The 18,381-nt window shown below is 37.1% G+C and overlaps 1 protein-coding gene across 1 annotated transcript in view; it reads right to left on the bottom strand.

Annotated features, from left to right (window-relative positions):
* LOC123253653 (connector enhancer of kinase suppressor of ras 2-like) overlaps window positions 1–18,381 on the bottom strand; it is a 530,144-nt gene that overhangs the window by 270,733 nt on the left and 241,030 nt on the right. Inside the window, 1 exon segment of the mRNA XM_044682811.1 lies at window positions 10,624–10,683. Coding sequence (XP_044538746.1) covers window positions 10,624–10,683 — 60 coding nt within the window.

Raw genomic sequence — 18,381 nt, 5'->3', positions numbered from 1 at the left:
CAACAGTGGAGTGGTTGTGGAGAGAGAGGTACACTAATTCATTGTTGTTAGAGTTGTGTGTATGTTCATTCTGAACAACATTTTGAAATTATGCTAAGAAAATGACTTGGAATATCCATACCTTTTGACCCATAGGTTCCACTGCTAGGCAGGGACCCAAGTAAGTCAAAGATAGAAAGATTCCATGAATATCTATATCTATATCTATATCTATCTGTACATACATACACATACACACATATTGATATTGGCATTATATTTATATGTAAAAGCACTTTTTATAGTAGCAAAGAACTGGAAGCAAAATAGATGTCTATTAAATGAGTAATGGCTAAATAAATTGTTTTATGTGAATGTAACAGAATATTATTCTACTATAAGAAATGAAGACTATGAAGAACACAAAAAAGCACAGGAAAACATATGTGAATGAATATAAAGTAAAGTAAACAGAACTGCAAAACTATATGCAAGATGATTGATACCATGACTCCAATGTAAATAAAAAGAACAAAAGAGAAAAACATGCACATTATGTAATTATAATGACCAAGGTTGGTCCAAAAGAAGCAATAAGAAAATGGACCTCTGTCTCCTCTTTACAGAAGTGAGGGGCTATTCATAGGAACATTACACATATAGTTAATTTGTTAGTTTTGCTGATCTGCTTTTTCTCTTTTTTTATTCTTTGTTACAGAAGATGGCTTGGGCAGAGGCATATATCCATATGTGCACATACACATACATATATACATGTATAAGAATATATACATGTAAATATAGAAGTGAAGGTGATATAAAAACAAATTTATGGATAAATTTTTTGAAAGAAAGAAAATAAGCCTTGATACTAAATGCTTACAGGTGGGCTGTGGATAATTTTAAGTATCTGGACACATAATGTTAATAAGAGGGAATGAGAAGGACATACCATTTTGTCAGTCACTGGATTCTGCTTTATGAAGACAGAGGGTAAATTAAAGTGCTTTAACGATCTCTATGGATGCATAGGGGAGATTTCAAATCAAATACTACATATCAAAGGGGAAGACAAAACCACTGAAGTTTTAGATTATGCCCATGTTTAAAGGTACTTTAAATCAATATAAAATTAATCATCCTTGTCATCATCTAGCACTTTCATTATGCAAAGGTCTCATTATCAGTAGTTTACTGCAGTCACCTGAAAGAAGCTTGATAGCTGTTGAAGTGTTACTGCAGGTTTTATGAGCTGAAAGGTCTACAACGCTTTCTCTGAAGACCAAGTAAACCTCCACAGACAGTAATAAAAAAGTATAGTTTGGCACACTAAAGGATTCAAAAATTACTGCTTAATTTCTACAAAGTAAAAATAGAATTTTTTGAGCAAATGAGTCTCTGGTATTAATTTTTAGGTAAAGGTCTGATTACCAGCTTGCTGTGCCAAGTTTTACAACATATATTTTTACTAAGCTCTAAGTAATAATTGTAGGCCCAATTTTTCTACTTCCTTGATGAAATTTGTATATGAAGCCATTTATGTGTCATATTACACAGAAATAAATCTCAGAAGAACAATTTTCCAAAACAAATTTGAAAATGACTATTGTGTGATGATTGCATACTGACAACTCAGCAAAACACTATTTCCAATTCAGTGAAATTCAATTTAAAGTGATCTGTCTTGGATTCCATTCAGTGATTTACATGGTTCCTTTTGTTTGTTTCATATAAGGTAGTCCTGTGGCGTAGACACTGACTGAAGAACATCAGGACAATGAGGCCCAAGGGTATTTATTAATTTCATTTCAAAGCTGGCATTCTCAAGTCGCTATGTTAGCTATATCTTGAAGTGTCATATGAGATCAGACCAAAAATCCATTTGACTCAATATTCTTTGCATCAAAGTTGCAACAAGGGAAATCTTGTGAGCAAGTATGGCAGTTGTTCTTCATGTTGTTGACCACTAACATCAATGAGGCCCAGAGGTTTCTTTAAAGTTAAAACCCTGTGCTGATACTAAACCAAAATGGTTGTAAAGTATGCCAGTTCATCATTCCAAAGTAACATGATATCAGCTGGAGAGCTTTTAGAATAAGTGAACCATAAGGAAAAAGGAGGATAGAATGGAATTCTATCAGATGATTTTAGTTAGTTTACCCAATGCTTATGATATCCTTGGAATCAAAATACAAATCTATTTACATTTTGACTAAGGGCAGTTATTTTGATTGATGTCATTGGCTCATATATTTGTTGGTCATTATCTCTTTATCTTAATTAAATTCTATTTTGGTCTCTGTGGTGTGGAAATCCACACTTCTGGCATGGAAATTCCTTCCCTGAGGCAGAGTGGCAACTTATCTGAGAGAATTTCCTAGGAACCTGACAGATAAGAGACTTGATCACCCTTACAGAAACCCAGGTCTTCCTGCCTAAGATACTGGTCCTCTATCCATCTATCCATTCCGACTAACTGAGTCAACTAGATGGTATAGTGAACAGAGCAATGGATTTGTAATCAGGAAGACATTAGTTCAAATCCTGTCTCAGTAACTTACTTGTCAATCTAAAGCAAGTCATTTAATCTTTCTCAGCCTTAATGTCCTCAAGTATAAAATGGAGATAATACAGTGGCACCTTGACACACAAGCAACTTGAGTAACCAGGAATTTGAGATAGGAGCAGTCAGGATTGGGAATTTTTGTTTTAAGTCAGGATATTTGAATCACAAGCTTCCGCCCATGGGAGGAGCCCTAGGTGGATGAGGTAATCAGTACAATCAAGATTAAGGAAATGTTGAGATAAACTCTTGTGTCAAAGTACCACTGTATATAGCATTTATCTCCCAGGGTTGTTATGAAGATAAAATGAGGTAATATTTATAAAGTTCTATACAAATCTTAAAGTGATACACATATAACATATATGTGTTTATATGTCATATGCTGTGACAAATAAATTATCATTACTAAGGATGACCTCAGAAAGGACCCTTTTATTCATTCAATAAACCCTTGGCAACAGAACCTACTTCATGGGGTTTCTGTGAGAAGCAAATGAGATAGTATAGGTAGAGGACTTCACAATATTAGAGTGCTAGTTACTATTATTAATATGCCATGATGCTACTCATTATATTTATTTGTCAAAACTAAAAAAGAATTATTTTGGCAAGGATACAAATACTTAAATGAGGAAGCCTTTCAAGATAGTGATTTTTTAAATTGCCCACTTGGAATAGAAAAGCAGAAGAAAAACATTTGCTTGATCACATAGTTCAATGGGGATATGAATGGCGATGTAGAATCTAAATGATTGCTCTATTGCAAATATTAATAATACAGAAATAATAGGTTTTGAACAATGACACATGTAAAACCCAGTGGAATTGTTCATTGGCTACAGGAGGTGGGAGGGAGGAGGGGAGGAAAAGAATATGAATCATGTAACCATGGAAAAATAGTCTAAGTTAAATAAATAAACAAACAAATAAATAAATAAAGTTGCCCACCTGTCAATAATGGTCAAATGAAGGAAAAATTATATTAGCCTTTATTTTTTAAATAAATGGACTCCTAGCATAAAAACAAATGATTTTTAAAATATTGATTATTATCCTTAGAAGAATACTATTTCTAAAACTATAGATTTATATCATGCTAAACTTTAGGAAAATGAGGGGGCTACTGATTTTGACATTTTTAGTCCATTATTTACCCATTATATTATTTGGCCCATTAAAATTGACCCATGCTGTCAAATGTATTTCCGTATCAATATAAATATATACACACCTCTATATCTATCTATCTATACTTAGAATGACTTCCCTGATTCATCACATTTTATACCATTTTCCTTACACTATCTTTTCGGGCCCAGTTTAACCTGAGAAAGAGACTTTTTAAATTTAGTTCAGTGTTTTTGATAATTCTTTCCTTCTGAATGGACTAATTTCTACTCAGTAACAAGGTCATATTCTGCCATTGATATTTATACAAAAGCTGGGTTCCTTTAATTTCAGTTCCATGTACAAAACGATGAAAGATCAAGGAAGGCTCTAGGGCTCCTTCACAACTTTGTATGAGACGTGTATGAAAGCGGCTTTTCTGACAAAAATCTGGGTCTTCCCCATTTATTTATACATTCATCTGAAATCTGCTCCATTCTCATGAGCCTCTATGCTTGTAGTTCAGGGATTTCAAAGATAGAAGCAGGCCAGAGGCAAACATTACAGTGTGAACTTTCTGTTAGGGTTGGCTTATTGCTATTTCTCCTGGAAACAGATTGCATTTTCTCCTAGAAATTGAGCACCCACAACCCGAAGAGCAATTTTCAAGAAACAAACAGCTTTTCTTTCTTGAAAAAGAAATTCAGCTCCTATTAGGGTTATTTGGATAATACCCAAATACTCATGATGTCTTCGATGTGTAATGAATAAGATCTCTTTCTGATCATATGGAAATTCATGGTGCAGTTGCTCTGGAGTTAGCAGTTGTCAGTTTGTGAGAAAGTAAATACCATAGATGCATGATATCGTTTCATATAAATATTGACCAACTGAATGCTTTTCTGGGTTTGCTTTGGATTTCTACATTCTGTTGTAGAACAGAAGCCCCCTCTATGCTATGAATTGCCTTCTCATAACACAAATAAATCAATGTTGAGCTCAAACAGCAATTTCTGTGTTGAAAAGTAAGTTCAAAAGGAAATGCTCTCCTAGAAAAAAAGATAATCATTAAATTCATCTGGAGGAACAAAAAGTCAAGAAACTCAAAGGAAGTGATAAAAAAAGAGAAAAGGAGGCAGTCCCAGATCCCAAACTATAATACAAAGCAGCAGTAAACATTAAAACAATTTTCTACTGGTTAAAAAATAGAATCAGTAGAACATATTAGGTATCCTACATGCAGTCATAGCATTCAATAAATCCAAAGACATTGGTTACTAGAATAAGAACTTAAAATTTGACAAAAGTTTTGGAAAAGTGGAAAACAGTCTGGCAGAAATCAGGTACAGATAAATATTTGATTCTGTATACCAAAATAAACTCCAAATAGATACAAAACTATGTGAGTTAGACATAATAGGTGACATCATAAGTAAATTAGAAGAGCAAAAGATTACCTTTCAAATTTATAAGTAGGTGAAGAGCTCGTGATCAAACAATAGATAGGATCACAGAAGAGAAAATGAATAATTTTAATAATACAAAATGAAAAAGCATTTGCACAAATAAAACCAATGCAGTTAAAATTAGAATGAAAACAGATAACAGGGAAAAATTTTGCAGCAAATTTCTGGTAAAGGTCTCATTTTCAAGATACAAAAAGGAACTGATTCAAATAACTGTCATTTACCAATTGATAAACAGTCAAAGGAAATGAAAAGCATTTTCAAAGGAAGAAACCCAAGCAATCAACAATCATATAAAATGTTTCAATAAGTAGAGAAATGCAAATCAAAGCAACTCTGAGATTTCTTCATCACATACCCATCAGACTGGCAAAAACAACAAAAGAAGAAAATGACAAATAATCAAAAGCCACCAAGATACTAGGTACACCAATGCGCTGTTGGTGCTGTGAATTGGTCCAACCATTTTGGAAAGCGATTTGGAACTAAGCTCCCAAACTGAACTTTGAACACCATTTGACCCAGCAATATTACTACTAGGCACATATACCAAAGAGAACAAAGAAAGAGGCAAGAGATTCATATGTACAAAATAATTAATAGCAGCTCTTTTCATAACAGCAAAGAAAACTGGAAACTAAAGGGGTACCCACCAAGTAGGGAATGGCTAAACAAATTATTGTATATGAATATAATGGAAAGTAACTTTTGTGCCATAAGAAATATCAAAACAGGCAGTTTCAGAGGAAATGTGGGAGACCTCTACAAACTAACAGAGAGTAAAGTGAGAGGAACCATTAGGACAATTTACACACTGACACCATCATAAAAAAAAAAACAATGTTAAAAGACCTTATAATATTGATCAGTTCAATGACAAAATATGAGTCCAGAGAAAAGAAGACGAAGCACACTACAAGTTTCCTAACAGAGAAGTGATGGACTTAAAAAGCTGAATGAGACATACATTTTTTGGACATGGCCACTGGGGGAATTTGTTTTGCTTGAAAATGTATATTTGGTAGGCAGGTTTTGTTTTTTCTTTTTTAAGTTGTTGTTTTCTAATGGATGGAGGGGAGGGAGAGAAAATAAAATCCTGCTCTTTGGGAAAAAAATTACAAAATTCCATTTAAAAAAGAAAATTATCTCTAGTGCTTACCTTTGTAGAACTATATTACTCCTTTTTACATTCTCTCTTGCAATCAGTACAATAGCTTTTAATATTATGACTAATCATATTTTGCAAGAAAAGGAGTCATGAAAAGTAAACATTCATCTGTGGCAAAGCCACACCTCCTCCCTTCTTTTAGTCTCTCACAAAGCTCACAGGAGATTCAATTCACAAAATTAATTGAGCTTCTTCCTTTGTCCATGCTACCCTAACTACTTTGCTATTAAATTACTAATTGAAAAAAAAATTCTATTTTAAAAAATGGAACTCTCCCTGAAAGTATTAGTCTAACTGCCCAATAAATTAATGGCCAGAATGTACATAACCTTTTTCTGTGATAGTATTTCAGTGATGGCTCAAAATGCCAGACTAGTTCCTTAAAAGAAAACTGAGAATGTCTTCTACAAGCTGTAAAGCTGTCATAATAGCATTAGCTACTTGAAGTATTCTGGACAAACAGTCACTCCCATGCCTGCAATGTCACTTCCCATGACTTCCCCTTTTCCATAGAAAGGAACAACACCATATAATTTCAGAGAGGATGTGGTTGAGTACATCTTCCATGTTGTCATGCCAGATTCCTAAAAATGAGGTATATACTATTCTCTGCATTTGATATAACTTTGATATATGTATACATAATGGATTTTAAAGCAATTTACCCAGAAGGAAAATGCCTGGTAGTTCCTATTACATCATAATTTTACATCCTTCTGGGTGAAGGGTCACACAAAGATTCAGAAGGTAGAAGGCACAGATGAGAAGAGTATGGTAGTGGGACAGAAAGAGTGACAGCAGCCACAGGACAGTGATCTACCACTTACTTCTCTTAAGGTTGGAACTAGCTGTGTAACACGAGAGGTAAAAGGGTTAAAGAACCAGACATGCAAAAGGCAACTTCTGATACCAATAAATACAAATACAGATATTTTTGTGTAGGCACTGAAGTGGAATATGGAAGCAGTCATAGAATATTTGAATTAGGAGAAACCTTACAGATCATCTTGTCCAAACACTTAATTTTATGAGTGGGGACAGCAGGACCAAAAGAAGGGATGTGTTTTACTTGAGATCATATAGTGACGGAATAGCACAGACAGATTAAGATTTTTGTAAGTCCACAGCACTGGACTATCTGGCCCTTAGGTGGTGAATGGTTTTATAAATACACCAATTTCAAGGAGTACATTGGTTAATTAAAATTATCTGCCTGTCTCTGTATACACTGGACCTATCCCCAATATTTGAATATATTTACTCAAAAGGAGATCTCTGTTCCAGTTTTTAATAATGCAAAATTTTAAAGCATGGTCAATTGATTCCTCCCTGCCCCATTAGCCCTTCAGTTTTTATAGCCTCTAAGAAAAAGGCTTATTTTATTTTAAATTCGTCCAGGGCTCTTTCTATTTTTCTCCCCTAGAGGTAATACACCAAGAATGGTTAAAGGGATTACCAGTCAAGAGGCCTAGGCAATATTTTGAGATTTGAAATCAATGACCACCAAAAATCAAAGATTTCTCAGTCTTAAAGCTCATTGCTACTGCCTTGGAATCAAAAAGTTGAAGGAATGAGAAGCTTCTTGGATCTTCAAAAAAACTAAAATGCTATAGAACTCTCACTATAATCTCCAAACTATCTTGCCTCCATTTCTGATCTTGAAATCTCCTTGGCACAAGCTTCCTTGTCTAACTGAAGTTCCTCTGATCAGAGGGCACAGTCAAAGGTAAAGAAGAAACCAAGTCTTCCCTACTATTTTGGAGCAGCTCCTCATGTGGGCTCACTTTGCTTGGATTCATCCTGCTTATCCCAATCTTAGAATGAAGATCAAGCAAATGAAGGATTTAATTGTATTGCTTGGTTCCCTTTTGGTAAAACTTTCATTCTGGAAGAGATCCATGTCCTCTATGGGAAATGAAAAAGAACCTCAGGAGCACAATACCTATATGCAGACAAGCCAGGAAGAGACGGGCACAAAGGGAATTATTACATTCTACAAGATAATTATGTTAGGATATCAGCTCGCCTTCTTGGGGCATTTCTGCTGCTGTGGTAGTTTTCTAATTGACTCTTGCAACGTTCACTTTTTGCAATTAGAGGGCAAATCTTCCAAAGGCGGCTAGAATTTGCAGATGTGGTAGCTTGCCCATAAATGCTGAATTACTGCCATTATTCAGGAATTGCTCCCTGCAAATAAGGTACTGAATGGCGCAGAGTGGGGAAGGCACAAGTGAAGCAATTCTCCAACCTGAAGCCCAAGCCTTTGAAAATGCTGCCCTTCAAAACCTAGCATTAGAAACAAGCTCCGCAGAGTGTGAATGATTTCGTTTCCTAGAGAGCTTTGTTCTTCTCAAAAGCATTTTCACATGCCAGAACATGGAAAGAACTTTTAATGGATTTTTTTGTGGTGGGAAAATGACTGAATTTCTCTTTGAAAAGTACTATGAATTTTTTCCAAAATGGATATGTTCTAGACTTGATACTGCCTTCTTTAGATGAAAATTTTTGTGCAAAGAAAATATGTATTCTAAACACTGCCTGGGTTCTTTAAGAAGATCATCTCTAGCACAAAGCTGCAAGGGGTTAAAATGCCAGTGTGTGCTAGCCTTTCCTGTAAGGAATGGGAAAAGTGGAGAGGGAAAAATTCTAACCTATGGGTTTCCAAAGGACAGTCACAGGGATTCATTCTGCAGATATCTACGAACCTACATAATTTTAAGTTTTCCGTTGTAGAAAGAAGAGAAATGAGACAAAGAATGCCAAGTCTAGCATCCAAATATCCATCTTAAGCCAAGAAGAAAGAAGAGACTCCTGGTTGCTATGATGGAGGGGAGTGGTGGCAACTAGAGAAAGAAGACTGGAGGGTTTTGATGGCAGATTGCCATGAAATTTCAGTATCCGAGACCAAGGAAAGCTCATGAGCCCAAGACAAGGTTGCAAGGTAAGTTAGAAAGTCAGATTCTTAAAGTCTAATGAGAAAACCAAGATTAGATTCAACACTGATAACAACTAATGAGAAAGGCACCAACCTGAACCTACGTATTCATTTTTGTATCATCATCTAAAATGTCTATCCTATTTTGAATAAAGATATATTTTCCAACCAAAAGCAAAAAGCAGCTATTTAGTAGTGATAAAGATAACTTCCTATATTTATGCTACATAAATCAACTATACAACTACAGGGTGAGGAAGAACTAATTAAAGAAGCAGTTTGTATGAAAGAGACATGGAGGCTTTAGTTGATCACATGCTGCAAGCCAGTTAAGAGGAGGCACTGTGGTAAGCACTGAGTCCCAAAGGAGTTCAAAATTTCATAAGGGAAACAACATCTAAGTCAGTGGTTCCCAAACTTTTTTGGCCTACCGCTCCCTTTCCAGAAAAAATATTAGTTAGCCCCCTGGAAATTAATTTTTAAAAAATTTTAATAGCAATTAATAGGAAAGATAAATGCACCTGTGGCCATCACCGCCCTGGATCGCTGCAGCACCCACCAGGAGGCAATAGCACCCACTTTGGGAATCACTGATCTAAGTAATCAAGTATGCACAAAATCAGAATATAGATGGAAGGTCAGTCCGAAGAGGAAGGTGCTGGAATCTGGGAAAGGAAGAAAGGTAAGGAAAGGCCTCTTGCAGAAGGTAGAACTCAAAATAGGGCTTGAAAGAAGGTGGAAAGGTGAAAGGGCAAAGCATTGCAGGTATGGGGGCTAACCAGTGCAAAGACATGGAGATTAGACACAGAATGTCAGAATTGAAGACCTGCAAGTGTTCCAGTATAGCTGGATTGTAAAGTGTATAGATGGGGAGGAAAGTGTAAGGAGACTGAAAAGATTGGAAGACAACAGATGGTAAGGAGTTTTAGGTGTCAAACAGAAAACTTTGCAGCTCAATGTAGAAGTAAGAGGGAACCACTGAAGTTTATAGAGTAGGAGGAGGGATGACATGGTCAGATCTGCATTTCAGAAAAATCACTCTGGCAGCTGAATGGAGGGTGGATTGAATGGGGAGAGGATTGAAGCAGCTAGACAGGTCAGAAGTCTGGTACGGTAGGACAGGTGTTGGGTGATGATAGCGCAGTCTTCTACAGTCTGACTTATTTTGTGTGGTTCCAGAAGGTACAAGGAAGTAGAATTTTTCCTTAATATAAGGAAGACTCTTTTAACAATTAAAACCATCCCAAACCACAAAAGGCAACCTCATGTATATGGCAGCAGTAGAAATAGAGGCAGGGAGTGAGGAAACGAGCAGTACATATTCTCATATAGAAGAAATCTGGCATGAAAAGGCAAATCATTTGTTCAAGATCACAATGAAATAAATGAAAATTGAACTCACAGCTTCTGCTTGTTCTGACAAGTCTTTATTCCACAATTCCATGATTTGTTTTGAATTGTCCTAAGAAAACCAGAAAAAGAGAGATTAAACATGTTACCCCAGAAAACAGAGTGAACAGAATTAAAACATCAAGTAACACACAATGATTTAGTATTATTTAATATCAATATTTTTATGCCATAAGAAATGAAGAAATTGACAGTTTCAGAGAAAATTTTGAAGACTTCTGTGAACTAATTAATGGAAACCAAAGTGAGAAGAACTATTCAAACAATTTATACAATGACAATCTCATAAAGAAAAACAACATTGAAAAACCTCATAATGTTGATCCATGCATTGACAAAGCAAAAGAATAGCATATCAAACCTTAGAGAATTTACCCTGAGAAAATGCCCCTTTTCACTACATGGCCTTAGATAAAAGGAGAGTGGCCTGTTCTTCCCAGTATTCTCACACCAATAATTCCCATAGTCATAAATGAATTAAATTAAAAAATTAAATTAAAAAATATCCTTTCCAATATATTAGGGGGAAAGACCCCATTCAAAATGCTGAATATCTAGAAATGAGAACTTAATAACATAGTATTTGATTGGCCTGGGAAAACTGGGAAGTAGTTTGGTAGAAATTAATTAAATTTTGACCAACATCTTTTACCACATGCTATATAGTAGATGCAAAATGGATTGTGACCTGAATACTAAAGGGTAGATTATAAAGTAACTAGAAGAAAATGACAACTATAGATAGAAGGGGAAATTCTTAACCAAATTAGGGATGAAGGTAATTACAAAAGACAAAACAGATAATTTCAGTTACATGAAATTGAAAAACTTTGGCATGAACAAAACCAATGCAACTAAAATCAGAAAAGAAGTTGTCAAGTGAGGGAAAATCTTTGAATCAACTGTCTCATAAGCATTTGATAATTAAGAAAGCAGGGAACTAACACATATAAAAAATCAAGTGCCATTCTACAATGAATAAGCAATCAAAAGAAGCGAGCAGACATTCTGCAAAAGAAGAAGTACAAACTATTAGCATCCACATAAAAATTGTTGCTGTTGACCCATTTCAGTTGTGTACAAATCTTTGTGACCCCATTTGGGGTTTCTGGGCAAAGATACTGGAGTGGTTTGCCATTTCCTTCTCCAAATCATCTTATGGCTGAGACAACAGGAGCAAACAGGGTGAAATGACTTGCCAAGTTACCTAGCTAGTAAATTCTGAAGCTATGTTTGATCTCAGGAAGGTGAGTCTTCCTGATTTCAGGGTTGGTGCTTTATCCACTGCACTGCCTACCTTTGTAGAGACACTGGCTCTTCCTCCAATTCTCCTTGATTTTAGTGCCTAAAATCAGGCCCCTCAAGAGTGTTCACTCTGAGAAGTATTGGTCATGTTGGTTTCCTATAGAAGGTTCCCTGATAGATGACTGAATGATCTAAGTATCCCCTTGTTCTCACTCTTTGTGGCTCAGCAGAGATGGTAGGGAAGGCAGTGGTCCTTCTGTTGTGATAGGCATTTTCTAGCAAACTCTCTAAGCTGTTAGTGTTTTTGAAGGTTCCTCCTCTGGGACTGGGATGATTAAGAGATGAAATAAAAAAGGGAAAGGATCTACTTGTACAAAAGTATCATAGTTCTTTTTTGTGGTGGCAAAGAACTGGAAATTGAGGGAATGGCCATCAATTGAGAAATGGCCAAATATTTTTGTGCTATAAGAAATAATAAGCAGATAATTTCAGAAAAAGCTGGAACGATGCAGAGTAAAATAAGCAGAACTGAGAGAACATTGTACACAGTAACATCGATATTACACAGTGATCAACTGTGAAAACCTGGCTACTCTCAGCAATGCAGTGATCTAGAACAATCTTGAAAGACTTATGGTGGGAAATGCTATCCACCTCCAGAGAAAGAACTGTTGGAGTCAGATGGACGTGGATCAAAGCAGACTATCTTTTATATCAGTGTTTTTATGGTTTTATTTGGGGGTTCGGGTTTTATATGAGTGTGATCTTACAACGATGACTACTATGGAAATGTGTTTTGCATAGATCAAATTGCTTATCATCTCCAAGGTGAGGAAGGGAAGGATACTGTTATCTTGTGATTTTTGGAAAACATATGTTGAAAATTACTATTACATGCAACCGGGAAAATAAAATATCTTTGAATTTAAAAGAGAGATGAAGAGCTGAGACCTCCTTTAGGGGAACTTGGCTTGCCTCCCCTATCTAGGTCTTATCAGGGCCTTTCCTGTTTGTCTAATTACTGTGGTTCTGTGTGTATTTTTGGAATGGCTGTCACTAAGTCCTCCACTGGCCATTCTTCCCCTTGCTTTGTTAAATGAGTTCCTTTCTGCTCCTCTTTTAGCCCCACATCTCCCAGGGCTCTTCTTTAGCACTTAATTATTGCTGTTTCCTCTGTGAGCTAGGTCTTATAAAGTGAAAAACGATTCTAACCTCCACATGGATCACAGTGACAGACAGATTGATACCTACAGGAAATGGCTCTCTGGAGGTTTTTCTTGCTGGATTAAAAAGTTTTGCCAGATTGGAAGTGGAAAAGACATATGATTGCAGTAAGTGAGAATTGGGGAGTTCATGAGGATGAGAAAGGGTTGCTAGAGAAGGAAGTGGAGTTTGTCCATTGCAACGCTAAGTGGCAACCCTTTTCCAAAATTGGGCCCTCAGATCCAATTTCCTAGACTTCTAGAATCTGAACATAAGATTAAAAATCTAAACTTTTAACATGGTGATTCATGTGTCCTTTCATTTCCAAGTTCTACCAGTTGCTAAAACAGGGAAAGTTCTGGCACCTCTCGAAAGGCATCATTTAATATACATATAGAGTCATCCCTGGTTAGTACAGAGAGGCAGTGAGGGATGTACTGGAGCTGGACTTTTATGCCCCTTCTCAACTTTGGTAAGAATAAGATTTTGGCAAATAATTCACTGAACAACTCTTATTTTACTCTCTGTCTGGTCATCATATAGTTCTAAAACAGAGTAAGTGCAACAATGAAGAGGTCCACTATCTTCAGGTGGCACTTAGCTTCATTGAGATCAGATAATTAACATATTAAAAATGCATCTAATAGTTTTCGACCGGTGAAAGGGCACTCGCAAATACTCCAGATCAAAGTTCTTAACTCCAAAAATGTAGAAACCTAAGCAAAGGCAATGGTATTTAGAGTTCTGAATTTGATGCCTAAGTCTACCATTAATATCAGGGTATTTTATAATGTTTCTAAATACTGAAAACATTAGTTACTTGCTCTCAACATTATATTTAAAAGGGTGTCTTATTGCTGTCAAATGCAGCTTCAGTGTATCTAATTTTACAAAAATAATTGCCCACCACCATGTTATAATGCTGCTGTGTGGCAAAATCTCTATGACAAATACCCATTTCAAATGGTCTCCATAGAATTCATTGTCCAAGGAGGTTAGCCTTGAAAGTTCGATTGGCAGATTTAAAAAGAGACTGTCATCTAATAACCCAAATAAATCTTTGATTAAGAGTCCAATTTCTTACTGTGTTGCCATTCCCTGGGAATTTTATAATGATTTTAGAAATTCACTTCTAAGTTTCAGAGTATTACAATTCTAATGTAGATAGGGATAATGAGTTCTTTTAATGGCAAGCTTCAGAGTATGATACAAACATGTTACAGTTAGACTTCTAATAATTTGGTTGGTAGAACTGATATTTGAATACATGACCTCACTGGAATTCTTTTGGCACTTGCAGAGGGGTCCAAAGATCTGTTTGCCAATTTTTTGTTTGCCAGTTTTTGCCATTCCCTGGATTTCATTGTGAAAATCTATGGATTGGATGCCTTTTTTTCATACTTTTTAAAGTAAGGTGTATCTTTCTTTTTTTGAAACCTTTACCTTCCATCTTGGAGTCAATACTGTGTATTGGATCCAAGGTAGAAGAGTGGTAAAGGCTAGGCAATGGGGGTCAAGTGACTTGCCCAGGGTCACATAGCTAGGAAGTGTCTGAGGTCAGATTTGAACCTAGGACCTCATGTCTCTAGGCCTGGATCTCAATCCACTGAGCTACCCAGCTGCCCCCAGATGTATCTTTCTTGATGAAGACACACCAAATGTAGACTTCCACTGGTGGAAATAATAAGCATCTGTTACCCCACTGTGCAGAAGGCCACTAACTTTTACCATAAAGACCTTAACAAAAATATTAAACACTTGAACAGATCAAGTAAAACTACTAATAAACAATGAGCAGATATCATACTTTAAAAAACCCTTTAGACAGAAAAACTAAAAGCCTGAAGTTTTAAAAGGGAATATTTGCCTTAGGACAGGCAAGAAATCAATAGACTGAATTTAAAGGGCTAAGCCACACACAGAACATAGCCCCTTCTCATCCAGAAAGACCCCTGTGTGGCTAGCACTTAATCAGGAGAACACCTGGGAGTCCTGGAAATAAAAAGGCTTAACTTTGCCATTCAAGCAAGTTATATATCCTATTCAGGAAAATTATTTAGGAAGAAGCTACATATTAAAGAATATGATCGTTGACAGCACACTTGGCATCTGCTAGGGCTGGGGTTGGCAACGTTGGCTCTCAAGCCATATCTGGCTCCACCTCCCGACCAGCCAGTCCTGGCAGAGCCCCAGGATGTGCCTCAGGGGGCCCTTCAGCCCCCAACCCATATTCCAGTGCCTTCCGCCTCCATCCTCCTCCTTCCGTAGGCGTTTATTGCTCTCCCGGCCAAAAAGGTTGCCGACCGTTGTGCTAGGGGAATGTCTTCCCATTTAGTGCAGTACCATCTCTGCCCTTAGCCATACAACACTGCCTCATTACTCTTCACTGGTTGTACAATACTATGTCTCCTGCCCAATACCTTTATTCTTCAGAGCTTCCAGCCTTTTATGAAGCTGAATGCTACACTAAGGCTTTGGGAGCTACCCTCTGTGCATACATGTGTACGAAAGTAGGAATAGAGATAGACATATGAATATTCATATATATATATATATATATTGCTATGTAAACTCCAAGGTGCTATGATTTTTTTCTCATCTACCTACAGTGAATAGTAACTCCAATAACTTCACAAATTTCCTAAGGAGTCCCAACACCAAATGATAAAACTTCCAAGATGTTTAGCACTCAATTGAGTTAAAAGTATAATCCACTTTCAAGCTCTGGTGAAATGTCTGCAGGTATATGTTGTCTCATTGTTCTTTAGCTGGCTCAGTTGCCGGTGAGACTCTGTGGGCAGCTGTCCTTCCTTTACATAGTTTAGAGAGCCCCAGTATGACCTACTAAGACATCCAACACATATATTCTGGTACAAATGTGATTTTTCCATTTTTTTCCCCAAAGAAATGTTTATCTCTAATATTGGCTAGTGCTTCTGGCATAAATTCTTGCTACGGATGATTCAATCCTCTGGTCCAAAACACTAATCCTTTTTCAGTTCCCATATTTCCTGAAAACATGAAGTTAGGAACTCTTAGGAATTTCTACTTTGAAATTCCCAAAGAGTAGATGGAAGAATACACAGGTACTTGTTCCTTCATTGAAATCCAACATAGAAAACTCCCTTATTAACAGAACAAAAGGGAATTGTTAAAACAATGGGGGGTGGGGGGGAGAGGGTCAATGTTCTTTCTATCACGTAAGTTATTTTGGAAAGACCTAGAAGTAGTAACAAAGATTTAAAACACTTTGAACCTTGGCTTGTGTCCCCTAAATGCAATGAAGGGCATATTAAGTGTGATTATTTTAAGTGAAGAACTAGATGTAGACATTAGCAACTGGATCTAATGTGATCCACTAAAGGAAGGCACAGTATTTACCACGCCCACATGAAAAGGATGAGCCCTGAAGAAGCTTCAGAAAGAAATAGCAGTAAGTCTTTCTCTCCCACCTCTCTCTTCCCTTTTGCTCCCAGAGGTGACTTGAAAGCATATAAATCGCAGAGCACAAGTGTTAACAGAAGCCAGGTGCTCTTAGCTCTTCTCTCCCTTTGAGGATGTGATATATAGAGCAATATCCCCTTGAACATTTCCAGCAGGTGACTTGCCAGAGCTGCAATGAAGCAGTATGAAAAAAAAAACCAACACCGCTCATAGCTTATTTATTCAGTGAAATTCATTGGGATGCAAATTTAATGTTTCTAAATAAATTCAGGAGTTTGGGAGGAAAAATCGGAACTATTGTTTTGGAGTAAGTGACAGACATTTCTTTCCACATGCCATGTCCTCTGGTGTACCCCTGGTATATTTCCTGACAGAAAGGCTACTCTGTATTTTGATGGGCACAGAGGTAGAAGGAGGAACAGAGACTAGACATGCCTAACTAACGAAGAAAGCATCAAACACATTTTCAGGACCACCTATGGGAAAGTGTTCATCCAAAGTAGAGCTATGCTCACACGAAGCTCACTGTTTGCTCAGCCAACCCAACCTGCATAGCTCACGAAGCAATGGGATACCTTTCTCTGTGTACCAGCTAAAGGTGCGTGCCGCTCAACCAACTTCCCATGGCTATCCTACCTTCGTTTCACTTAAGACACACACCATCTGTGTAGAGAGAGATCAGATGAGATGAGCTTTGAAGTCTCTTTTAACTCCACAGCTTATGAAATCATGAGGATTGGACTAGCTGAGAGCTCTGAGGGCTCTTCTGGCCATAGACCTAAAATCCTATTATCTTTGAGCTCTTGGTCTTCTACATGGCTTTGGATGCCTGGCAGACTTAGTCTATTATAGTGCTATGCATTAGCAGCAGCACAGGGCCTTCAAGATGGTTGAAGGAAATTGTTCCAGCCCTTGACTCCTGTTGAACATAGTACCTTTTCTACCTCCTAAAGAGCCTGTGCATTATATATAGGTTTACCTGAATTGTTTTGGATATGTGGTACGACCTTCTCTCCAGTGAACAGGCAGAGTTTATCCAGGTCTTAGTTCCCGGCCCTTGTGCTGTTTATCAGGTGGGGGGGGGGGCTTTATACTAGTTCACCTGCAGGTACAATATATGCTCTTCTGATCTCCAACTAACCTATCTGATCTCTCTGTTGAAGATGCTACCCAAAGATGTACGCATGGAATCAGGCAGGACAGAGAATTGATTTTCAACCAAGGCCAGTTCCTTATTACTACTACCTTTACCATTTTTCTTGCCACAGTCACTGAGCTGCCATCACCAAAGGGGTAAGGTGCTGTTGTCAGGAAGGGACAAACTCGGACCACACCAAGCTGTCAATAATTACCCTTTATCCAAGTCCATACTCAGATGATACCAAAGGCAAAAAATGAAGCTACCACTGTGTCCTATGAGAATACCCCTGCCCTTCCAGAGTCAAGTGGCATGGTGCCCTTCTCATTTTGAACATTAGGGCTCCAAAGATGACAGAAACAATAATCAAAGTCTCCTTTCTGTGATTTCTTTAATTTGTGCATAATAAATCCACTCCTTTAAGTCTTATTTTGAGTCCACAAATATTTCAGCTTCTAAGCACAAAGAAACCTCAAATTATTCTTGTTCATAGTAGAATGAATGAATTTTTAAGAACAATGTTGATTTGGAGCCAGAAGATCTGGGCTGAAGTTCTGGACTTGCAACTTATTAGCTGTGCGACCTGGAGCAAGTCATTGAATCTCTACAAGCCTCGATTTTCTCATTTGGAAAACTGAGATAAAAAATACTTCAATGTCCCAGGCAATCCTCTAAGGCTAACTCACATGTGAAGACCAAACTCTTCAATGGAAGAAACAG

Source organism: Gracilinanus agilis, chromosome X, assembly GCF_016433145.1.
Source record: "Gracilinanus agilis isolate LMUSP501 chromosome X, AgileGrace, whole genome shotgun sequence".
In the NCBI taxonomy this organism is placed as follows: domain Eukaryota; kingdom Metazoa; phylum Chordata; class Mammalia; order Didelphimorphia; family Didelphidae; genus Gracilinanus; species Gracilinanus agilis.
This window is presented reverse-complemented; position numbering and strand designations above follow the sequence as displayed.